Raw genomic sequence first — 11,983 nt, 5'->3', positions numbered from 1 at the left:
ATGCTTCCCCAAAATGAGGGACTATCCCCAAATATGAACTCTGCTCTCCAGAAATGCAATGTGCCTCCAAATGAGTGACCCTCTCCAAAATCAGTGGGAGCTGCCCTGACACCAAAAATAAGCACTGTGCCACCGAATGTTGCTTCCCAAAAATGAGGAATGCTCTCCAAATATTATTAACAGTACCCCAGAATTGGTCTCTTCCCCCAAAATGAGTGCCTTTTCCCCCAGATGAGCACCCAAAATAAGTGACACACCCCAAAGCAGCGTGATTCTTCCCAAAATGGAGTCCTTGCCTATTAAGCACCCAGCAGCTTGCTACCCCAAAATATGCCTATTTTGCAAAATGCTGAATAATCATGACCTACAAAAAGTACATTTTTCTACCCCAAAGCTGCAAAACACAGCTTTTTTTACCCTGCGTAATGCAGGATGAGGTGGTTTTGGACCTGCTCCATCCCCTGGTTAACCGGGGATGCCTCAGTGGAGTGGAGGCTGGAAATGTGACACCCATCTTCCAAAAGGGCTGGAAAGATGATCGTGGTAGCTACAGACTTGTCAGTCTCATCTCAGTGCCAGGGAAGGTTATGGAATGGATAATCTCAGGAGCCATCGCGGATTGATTAAAGGTCAGCCAGGGGATCGAGTCCAGTCAGCGCGGGTTCGTGAATGATAGATCCTGTTTGACAAACCTGATTTCATTCCACGACAAGGTGAGCCACTTAGTGGATGAAGGTAAGGCTGTCGATGTGGTTTACCTGGAATTCAGCAAAGTCTTTGACGCTGTTCCCCACAGCATTCTCACAGAGAAGCTGGCTGCCCATGGTTTGGATGGGCGCGCGCTCCACTGGGTGAAACACTGGCTGGATGGCCGGGCCCAAAGAGCGGTGGTCAGTGGAGTTAAATCCAGTTGGCCGCTGCTCACGAGTGCTGTTCCCCAGGGCTCGGTACTGGAGCCACTTCTATTCAACATCTTTATTAACGATCTTGATGAGGGGATTGAGTGCACCCTCAGTAAGTTTGCAGATGACACCAAGTTGGGAGGGAGTGTTGATCTGCCAGAGGGGAGAAGGGCACTGCAGGGGGACCTGGTTAGGCTGGGTCAATGGGCCAAGATGAACTGTGTGAGTTTCAGTGAGCCAAGGTTAACTGTGTGAGATAACTGTGTGAGGGCCAAGTGTTGGGCCCTGCATTTTGGTTGCAACAACAGGCAACCCTACAGGCTTGGGGAGGAGTGGCTGGAATGCTGCCTGATGGAAAGGGGCCTTGGTGTTCTGATGGACAGAGGGCTGAATGTGAGCCAGCAGTGGGCCCAGGTGGCCAAGAAGGCCAATGGCATCCTGGCTTGTGTCAGGAATGTTGTGGTGAGCAGGACCAGGGAAGTCATCCTGCCCCTGGACTCAGCACTGGTGAGGCCTCACCTTGAGTACTGTGTTCAGTTTTGGGCACCTCAGTACAAAAAGGACACGGAGGTGCTGGAGCAGGTCCAGAGAAGGGCAACAAGGCTGCTGAAGGGCGTGGAGAATATGGCCTGTGAGGAGAGACTCACGGGAAGGAACTGGGGCTTGAGTCTGGGGAAAAGGAGGCTGAGGGGAGACCTTACTGCTCTCTTCAAATACCTGAAAGGTGATTGCAGTGAGTGCGGGGCTGGTTTCTTCTCACCGGTGATAGGATGAGGGGAAATGGCCTCAAGTTGCACCAGGGTTAAGTTTAGGCTGGATATCAGGAAACACTTCTTTACAGAAAGGATTGTTAAGCACTGCAATGGGCTGCCCAGGGAGCTGTTGAGTCACCATCTCTGGATGTGCTTAAAAACCGTTTGGATGTGGTGCTTGGGACATGATTTAGCGAGGGTTGTTAAGAGTTGGGGTAGTATGGTTAGGTTGTGGTTGGACTTTGATGATCTTTAAGGTCTTTTACAACCTGAGCAATTCTATAATTCTATTCATTGAATGCAGGGCAAGAAGACACTGGATGCCAGTTGCTTAATTAATGAAACAAATTGTTTATTTCCCAGCTGTGCAGAGGTTTGGGGGGATGTGGGCCGGGGAGGTGCAGGTGACCTGTTTCCATGTGACTGGCCCCATTTCTGGGGGTGCTGAAGTTTGGGGGTGCAGGGCTGCACTGCATCAGGTTGGGCAGAGCACTGCAACGAGAGAGGTGAGCGTGCACAAGTGTGCACAGGGCTGCACTAGGGTGCAGGCGGCTGCAGAGTGATGCATAGATAACAGGGCTGCAGGGGGTCCACAAAGATGTGCAGCGGTGCACAGTGATGCATGAGTGTGCAGTAGGTTGCATGAGTATGCATGGGGGTGCACATGCATGGTTGAGGGTTTGTATGCACAACTATGTGTGAGCATTCATGAGCTTGCACCAAGGATGCATAAGCATTCATAATGAGGGTGCTTCTGGTTGAATGAGGTTGCACAATAGCTGTAAATGGGATGTAAGAGGATACAGGAGGAAAAGAGAAGGGATGAATGAAGAATTCACAAGGCATGCACAAAAGGGAGTACAGGGGATGCACCGGGGCATGCAGTGATGTACAAAGAGTGCATGGGGGATGCACAAAAGATGCAGGAGGATGAGCAGATGATGCACAAGGGATGCCCAGGAGATGCATGAGGCACATAAAGGATATTCAAAGGAGAGAAATGCACAATGGCGCATTACAGGTGCCCAGGCATTCCCAATGGATGCAGAAGGGCCATGGATGGGTACACAGGGGGTGAAGGAGAATGGACAATGACATGTGAAGGTCCATGAGGATGCTGTAAAGATGCAGGAGGGATGCTCAGGAGATGCACCCAACATGCAGGGGAGATGTAAGGAATGCACAAAAAATGCATGAGACGTGCATGAGCACTGCAGGAGAGGTGCATGAGGGTAAGGGAGATGCAGAAAGGACACACTGATAAAATGGGGAATGCCCTTGGGGTATGGAGGATGCAGGGGGGATGCATGGGGCACATGCAGGTACCTTTGAGGATGTAGTCCGTCAGCAGCGTGGGCACCTTCTCATTTCCCTCCTTCATAGCAAACAGGACTGCACGGTGAAAAAGGACCTTGAGCAGTCCATGTATCCCCACATACCTCTATTCAGTCCCCAAACAGCCCCACACCATCACAGAGGCACTACCACAGTGTACCCATTCTGACAGTACCCCAATGGAGCATTTTCACCCCCATCAACCACACTCAGGTGATGCAAAATGGAGTTTTCCACCCAAATTGGCACTGAGGTGGGCTGTAAAAATGGGAAAGGTGGGGCAGGGGAGGCCCTGCAAATCAGCTGTGCTACAGCAATGCAAAATGGGAAACTGCACCCCAAATTGCTCAGGGCATACTGATGCAAAATGAACAATTTTGCCCCAAATTGGCCATGCGGGGGGGTCCACGCACATTGGGAAACATTTTGTACCACAGTGATGCAAAAACCAACAGCAGCCATGCTGATGGGAAAGCTTTGATTTGCTGCAGTGGTGCAGATGAGACAACTGTGCCTGAAAACTCACAATGCTTCACTGATACAAAATGGTGTTTCTCCTCCAAACCAGCTGTGCTGCATTGGTGTCATGCATCTGATTGCAAAAAAGGTGGCTGCACCCCCAACTGGCTGTGTTGAAAAAATGTTAAAAAAAAAAAAAAAAAAAAAAAATTCATCCAAGTTGTGGGCACTGCAGCAATGCAGATTGTGTGTTTGTGCCCCAAATTGGCCATGTTCTGGTGATTCAATATGGGTCAAGCAAGGACTCACTGTTGGTGAGCATCTGCAGATCCTCAACGGAGGGCGGCGAACCCTTCTTCTCATAGGGAATCACTGTGTTCAGATACTGCAAAGCAGAAAAATGCCCCCAAAACACCTCCATGCCATAAAGCTGCCTCTTTTTTTACACCTCACTGATGCAAACCACCCCAAATTGGTGCAAAAGCAGAAGTGCCAAATACAGCTGCAACTTTCCAGCAATTGCATTTAATTTACAGATGTTTGGGGGGCTATTGAGTTAAATGGATACTGCAAAAGTTATGCTCAAATGCACATGCACCCCTGGCTAGAGAGGACCGAAGGGATGAAAAAGGGCAAAAATGGCACACAAAGGGCTGTGCAGAGCAGGGAGTGGAAGGGGATAGATTTGGGCAAATTGGGGGGAAAAGGCACCTGCTTCTCGTTCGCAGCGGGGCCAAAGGTCTGACGCAGGCCGGATTGCAGGATGCTGGAGATGCCCTCCATGCTGAACCGCTGGGGACACGCATTATCCTGTCACCTCCTGGCATGAGGACACCACCCTGGGCACCAATATCCCCCCATCTCCCCGATCCACCTCCCTGTCACCCCATCCCATCTTCCCATCCCCATGCCTGTCCTGCCCATGTCCAGTGGCCTCCATGTGCTCAATCCCATGTCCCTTCATCTCATCCCATCTGATGCTATGCTATCCTATCCCATCTCACTCCATCCCATTCTACCCCATTCTACACCATCCCATTCCTTGCCATCCCCACATCCGCAGGGCCCCACACCCCACCTCCCACAGGCTCACGTCCATATGTCAGTCGACCCCATCCCCACCTTTCTGGGCATCTGTCCCCCACGCTCGGGACGACCTCCTTGCAGGCTGAGCCCACGGTCGCGGCGGCGGCGGCGTGCAGCCTCCCGCTGCTCCCGCTGCTCCCCCTGCACGGCCAGCAGTGCCCCAATAAACGCCGTCTTCACCTCCTTCTCGAAGGCCAGCTCATCCCGCCGTGCCAGCTGGGCCACCAGCTCGGCCGACAGTGCCCGGCTCGCTGCCTCTGCGCGCCCTGCTGCCGCTGCCAGCTCCCCGGCCGTCAGCTGCTCCAGCCCTGCCGCCAGCATCATCGTTAGGGTGCACAGCGTGCATGCACTGTACAAAAAGGCCTTACGTGCAAGGTGCAGTTGGTGGGATGCCTGGGATGCTCAGTGCAATGCATGTTGCGGTTAGCAAAGGTCCAGTGCAGCTACGGGAATGTCCGGTGCAATGAGTGACATGCACGGTGCAATGAGTGACATCATGGTGCAGTGAGTCTTATTTCTGATGCAGTCAGTGAAAGGCACGGTGTATTAGTTAAGCACCTGGTGCAATTAGTGACATGCACATTGCAATTACGAGAATGTCTGGGGCAATTCATGGCATTCCTCATGCAGTGAGAGCTACTCCTGGTGCACTCAGCAAAAGCACAGTGCATGAGTGAAATACCTGGAGCAATGATCAAAATGAATGATGCAATTTAATTACTGGAATGTCTGTGGCAATTAGTGACATGCATCATGCAATTATTTGAGCATGAGGTACAGTCAGTAAAATTCTAGAGATAATTAACAAAATGCACAGAGTAATCAGTGAAATGCACACTGTAACCTTTTTACTGCTTCGTGATCAGTGAAATGCTCAGCGCATTGCTGGAACACCCAGCACTGTCATAGCACAATTGCTGAAGTGCCCGGTGTCAGAACAAGGTGCCCTGAGCAACTATGGAAGAGCCTGATGCAATTAATGGCATGCATGGTGCAGTAAATGAAAAGCATTAAGTACAATTAGGGAATATACAAAGCAATTATCAAAATGCCTGGTAAGATTAGGGAAACCCTCCTTGCTGTCAGTGAAACGTAGACAAGGTATATTTGGGGGAAAACCTGGTGCAATTATTAAAAAGTATCATAAAATTTCCCATGTATTTTGGAAAATGTCTGGTGTATGGTGCATGTCAGCAAATTAGGAAAATGCACCAAGCATGGCTCAGGGAAGACCTTGCTGCATGCAATCATATGCATGCACAGTGCCATCAGAAAAGTGCAGGATGCAAACAGCCATGCGCAGCACAAGTGAGACATTTTTTCAAAATGAACTTGTCAATGGATCACCTGTGTGGCGTGCTTAGGATGGCACATGCCACTTAGCAACATGCACTTAGTGCAGTGCACAATGCTGGAGACATTTTGCAAAATGTGCTGCATGCTTGTTGAAACACAGGACCATCTAAAACCATGCTATAAGAAAGATCTCGAAGGGCTCATTTTTTCCAGAGAGCCACCTCCTGATGTCCAATTTGGTGAAAACTGCACCCAGAAAGGGCTGTGCCTGGCTCCTACTGCCCATACCTTCATGGGAGCAGTTGTTGTTGAAGGTGGGGGAGAAGGTGTGCAGCTCATGCAGGACGATGGGCTCCATGCCCCTGCCTCCACCATCACCCTCTGCGTTGGCCTCAGCATCCTCTTCCTCATCTTCTTCCTCCTCCTCCTCCTCCTCATCACCCTCAGGATCCACCTCAGGGTCAGGCGAGCTCTGCATCAGCTCCTCCAGCTCCTCGATGACCTGTGAAGCACCAGTGTCCACATCTGCACTCTGCAGCCCACATCATCCCACATTTGCACCCTGCATCCGACATCTGAGTCCCGCAACCTTGCCCACATGTATGCTCTTGTCCCAAAACAAGTGGATTTGGCCTTTTTGTGTCCTGAGCAGTGTGAGCCCAGTGTTACAGACACATCCACGTGTCTGGTGTAGGTACCTGCTCAGCTGTCAGCAGTGGTTCCTCATTGATGCCTGAGTCGTGTTCGCTTCTCTCAGCAAGCTCTTCATCTTCCTTCTCACAGAGCTGCAGGAGACAAGCTGATCACCTCAGTGGCACTACAGGCACTGCCTGGTGCAAGTATGGGAATGGCATAGGCACAGACATAGCCCTATAGCTCATGGGAAGAACTACCAGAACCACAGCACTGGGGGTGCACTGCCCCTAGGGCTTATGCTGCAGAGATGTTGCATGGAGATGCTGCATGGGAGGAACTGACAAGGAGACATTAGATGGGAGAGCTGGATGGAGATGTTGGATGGAGGCAGTGGATAGGGGTTTGGGATGGAGGTGTTAGACCAGAGGCATTGGATGGGAGTGTTGTATGGAGAGATGTTGGCTTATGAGGTGTTTGATGGAAGCACTGGATGGGAATGTTGGATGGGGACGCAGTGGTGGGTCATACTGGCTGGGGATGCTGGATGGAGGTGTTAGAAACTTCAAATGGTGATGTTGGGTGGAAATGATGGATGGGAACAAGTTTGATGGGTGAATCATAGCAACATAAAATTGCTCAGGTTGTAAAAGACCTTAAAACTCATCAAGTCCAACCACAACCTAATCATACTACCCCAACTCTAACAATCTTTTGCTAAATCACATCCCTGAGCACCACCGCATCCAAACAGTTTTTAAACACATCCAGGGATGGTGACACAACAGCTCCCTGGGCAGCCCATTGCAGGGCTTTCTGTAAAGAAGTGTTTCCTGATATCCAACCTAAACTTAACCCTGGTGCAATTTGAGGTCATTTCCCCTCATCCTATCACCGGTGAGAAGAAACCAGCCCCACACTCACTGCAATCACCTTTCAGGTATTTGAAGAGAGCAGTAAGGATGCTGCATGAAGAGACTGAATGGAGTCATCAGGTATGGGGATGACAGGGAAGTTTCAGATGGTGAAGCCATGGAAGGAAATGGATGGAGGTGGTGGATGAGGACGCTCTTCTCTAGTGACAGGTTGCAGAACATCCAAACAAGCTCAATTCAGTGGATTTTTTATGCCGTCCCACAACCCCAAACATAGCTCTTCATAGAATGAACTCATTACAATGAAGCCAATGAAGTAAACACTATTTTCTTCCCAATTTGGGAACAGATTGGCAAGGACTAACAGGGCTTTGGGGTGCCAAGGGTGTCACAGCCATACCTGGGGATCGATGCCATCAGGGGCCTCAGCCTCAGGGTGCATCCAGGGCTGGGGGGAGCCTCGGGGGACAAAACCATCAGTGAGGGCATCCCAGACTCTGCAGGGAAGTAGGTGTTTAGTGGGGATCACCAAAGTACCCCAGAATGCCCCACAGTGCTGCCTCTCAGAAAGCCATCGTGAAACAGCATGCCAAAATACCACAATGCATCCCAAAGTGAGCCCCAGGACACCCTGAAATACTCCTAATTATTGCCTGGTGGTCACTCCCTCACCACCACTGTGATATGCAAAACATCCCAAAGCACCCCAAATTCTGCCTCCGAATACCTTAAAAGTGTGTGCACATTAGCATAATTCCAATTCCCCCTAAATCACCCCAAAACAGCCTCCCCTCTCTAATTGCCCCCAGCTCCAAACCAACCATAAAAACACTCATTTTGGGATATTCATCTCATCTCCCTCCTCATCTGATTTTAATTTCCTCTTATGCACATATTTCACAATGCATAAAAATGGGACCTTAAAAAAAATCATATTCCCATTTTTAACAAAAAAAGCAACAAATAAAGAAAAAGCAAATGAGCATCCCAAAATTTGCTTCTTTTCTGCTCTTAAAGAACCAGCACCTTGCAGAATGCAGCCGCAGATTTCCAGGTTAATTATGGCAATAGCTGGTTAATAATTAGAAGAAAGCGGCGCCTTTAAGGCCTCCACCCATCCCCCATCCATGCACACAGGGCTCATTGAGGAGTGGGGAAAAAAAAAGCCTGTTTTGCCCAAACTGACCCAAAATGACACAATCCACAGCACAAAGTGGCACCATGGGCTGCTGGTGGCAGCGCTGCGTTCCGGGCATTCTGCCAAAATGCTTTTCTCTGATTTTTCACTGAAAAATACAAAAACAGCTGAAAAAAAGAAGAGATCTGGGAGCTTTTGGTTTGAAAACAACCACTTTGCTTGGTGAAAAATCAGCATTAGAAAGTGCAGGCTGGCGAATAACCTCAATTAAACAGGCAAAAAGAAATCCATTAGAAAGGTGTTTGTATGTCAACATCTCTGGAAAAAAAATAAAATAAAAAACATAAATTCTGCCCCTAAATGGCATTTTGCTACCAAGAAAAAGGCTTTGTGTGAAAATTAGATTTCAATGCAAATGCCACTTATGGTGCTTTTGGCCGCACAGGCAGCGCTGGGCAGATTTTGCTCCCAGCTGCCCCACTTTGGTGCACAGTTTTACATTGCAAGGAGGGGGCTGAGCCCTACTCACAGCTTACTCACAGTTCACACTTACCCCCAGCTCTCCTCACAAAGCCTGGGCCCGCTGCAATGTCATGTGGAGCACCTGGATATGTATATATCCAGGATCCTACAGACACTGCACGGTACTGCGTTACCAGGCTGTGAGGGAAGGGCCTGTTTGGCACCTGGAGGGTCACCTGCACGCACTCAAGGAGGTGCACAGCCCCAGATGTGCCCTGCTCATAGGACAAACACCATTACTCCGCACAATCATGCTGCAATGGGGCAAGCACGTTTCCATGCTGGGAGTGGGGTTTATCTCAGAGCGCTGCACGGTGGCATGCAGGCCTGAGCGTCCTATGTGTCCTATGTGTCGTATTTGTAGGACACCACACAGAAACTCCATGCGGATGCACAGCTATGCCATGATGTAGGGCACTGAGCAGCACGTGGGGAAAGTCTCAGGGGTATAAGGAGCACAGAAGGCCTAAGGGAGCACACTCAGAGGATACTGCACCAAAAGTTTGGTGCGCTGCACAATCATGCAACAACATGGGGATGGGAATGCGAGGAGACTCATGTTCCCAGCAGGAAGAGGCCTTACTCACTCCTCATCCTGGAGGTGCTCCTCCTCCTCCTGTGCCTGCAGCCTGCCTCTCACAGGGGCCAGGCCCTCAGTGGTGGCGTCGTAGTTGCGGAAGCAGACGGTGAGCTTCTCATCGAACTCCTGCACCAGGTCCTCCATCGATTTGAAGCTCATCATCTCAGTCGAGAAGCTCTCCAGCTCAGCCAGTGCTGGGTCCACGGTGCGTTGAGGGGCCCCTCCATTGTCCCCAGGCCCCTCCTCAAACTCCTCCTCCAGGCTTACCAGGGGTGCCTCCATCCTCCTTGCCACCGCTGCCGTCTTAGCTGTGGGGACAAGGTGCCCATGAGGCACCTGCTGCTCACAGGCTGTGTCAGCAGGGCTCCCTATTCCCTTTGCTGCCTGTAATCCCAGTGCCAGTAGTATCCCAGTAGTATCTTAGTGTCTTAGTCGTGTCTTGGTAGTATCTCAGTAGTATCCCTAGAGCATCTTAGTACTGTCTTCATAGCACCTCAGCAGTGCTGCAGTTATAAGCTGTTGCTTCTTAGTACTATCCCAATACTCTTTACTAGTAGAAAGTGTTTAAAAAGCCCCACAGTATCTTACTGCTGTTCGGATAGTGCAGATAAAGCATTGCATCACTGCATTTTTTACTGAAATGTTAATATCTCAGTAGTAGCCTCATACTATATCATCTGAAAGTGTCACACTGGTATCAACAATGCGCTGACAGTATCCCAAAAAGCTTCCTCGAGTGCTGCCTTGATAGTACCCCAGAAGCATCTTACCACTATCTCTTCTCATTCCCTAGTAGTAGCTCTGAAGTGTTCCATTGGTTTCATAGTAGCATCCTACTAAAAACTGAATACTGTTCCAATAGTACCTTAACAGTGTTGTGACAAAATGTCAACAGTATCACAGTGGCACTCTGATGCTATTTGAGCTGTGCAGTATCTTAGTAGTAGAGTATGCTTGCAGTATCTCAGTAGAAACCCAGCAGTACTGGCATTCCATCCTGATGGATTTTAGAAAGCTCCTGGTAGCACCTCAGCAGCATCCCAGAAGTGTCCTCCAGGCATGCAATCCTGTGCAGGCATGTAGCCCTGCGTGTGGAGGGAATGCATGCCTGCACAGAGGCACATACATGCAAGAATGCATGTGTGCACAGTGCCCAGATGTTCTGTATGCACACCTGGGAGCGCATGACTGTCAGGGTGCATGCATAAGAGCGGTACATGCATACAGGTGAATCTGAGTGCAGGTACATCCTGTGCCCATCTGCAGCTCTGCACACATGCAGCCCTGTATATACACAGGTGCAGGGCACATGTTTGCACACCATGTGTGCACATGAAGATGCACACATACACAGTGCTATTTGCATGCTCAGGAGCTGCATGCATTTGGGGCGGCTGCATACACGGCAGCACAACAGGCTGCGTACACACGTAGGTGTGCGCTGTGCACGTGTGCACCATTGTGCACCAGCTTTGTGCACACCTGCACCATTCACACGTACCCTGTTTTGTGCCCCCAAGCTCTCCGCTGCACACACCCGCATGTGTGCACTGCGCATGCCCCTGCCAGCATCCCTCATACGTGCAGCTCAGTGCACGGCCCCCCCGATGCGCCCCAAAATGCCCCCCCAGCCCCACATCGCCCTCCCGTCGCGCAGCGCCTGCGCACCCCACAACGCACCGCCTCCGCACGGCTGCTCAGCGCATCGAGCACCGCGGGAGGCAGGCAGCTCCTTGCTGCCCCCCCACAACCTAGCATCCCCAAAATCCCATCCCTACGACCCGTGCACAACGCCCAACGCATCCCCCACAGGGGCACCCTGATGCGATGTCCTCACACTGCGCAGTGATGTCCCTCAGAGCCCCGCAGGCCCCCGCGCTGCACCTCCAAAATCTTTCGCCCGTCTCCCCACCCCCGCCCCGCACACATGCAACGCCCTTTGCAACCCCCTCAACTCATTCACACTCTTCCCCACCGTGCACTCATCTCCCCTGACTGCACCCCAACCTTCCTATTTGCTCGTATTCTCCCGCACCACCACACGAGGGTCCCCCCCATGTCCTCCCCCAGCCCCGCGCCCACCTGCGGCCCCGCATCCTCCGCGCTTCGGGAGAAGGTTGACCGGGGGAGGGGGGAGAGGGGAGGACGGACGCGTTGCGCACGCGCGGAACGGGTTGGATGGGGGGGGGAGGTGAGGGGTGACGTCACCTGGAGAGCTCACGCCTCCCCCCATCACCCCCTTATCCCCGGGGAAGGGCAAAGAAAGGAGGGGCGCAGGGGCCCGCACCATTATTCGCATCTTTCCTTCTTCATCCTCATCCTCCTCACCATCACCATCATCAGTACCATCAGTATCACTTTCATCTTCATCCTCCTCCTCCTCCTTGTGTTCCACATCATCCTAC

General features: G+C 51.1%; 1 protein-coding gene across 1 annotated transcript; it reads right to left on the bottom strand.

Moving 5' to 3' along the window:
• Positions 1-1,985: 1,985 nt before the first annotated feature.
• FEZ1 (fasciculation and elongation protein zeta 1) lies at positions 1,986-11,714 on the bottom strand. Its single transcript, XM_042832175.1, has 10 exons — positions 11,661-11,714; positions 9,586-9,886; positions 7,739-7,835; positions 6,529-6,615; positions 6,119-6,332; positions 4,571-4,842; positions 4,160-4,240; positions 3,758-3,833; positions 2,981-3,046; positions 1,986-2,146 (listed from the first exon to the last, which is right to left on the bottom strand). The coding sequence occupies exons 2-10, from the start codon at positions 9,858-9,860 to the stop codon at positions 2,130-2,132; spliced, it is 1,185 nt and encodes a 394-aa protein (XP_042688109.1). The 5' UTR covers positions 9,861-9,886; positions 11,661-11,714; the 3' UTR covers positions 1,986-2,129.
• Positions 11,715-11,983: the final 269 nt, after the last annotated feature.

Source organism: Centrocercus urophasianus, unplaced genomic scaffold (genome assembly GCF_019232065.1).
Source record: "Centrocercus urophasianus isolate 14NV4802_14NV808 unplaced genomic scaffold, USGS_Curo_1.0 seq_37, whole genome shotgun sequence".
Classification (NCBI taxonomy): Eukaryota; Metazoa; Chordata; class Aves; order Galliformes; family Phasianidae; genus Centrocercus; species Centrocercus urophasianus.
This window is presented reverse-complemented; position numbering and strand designations above follow the sequence as displayed.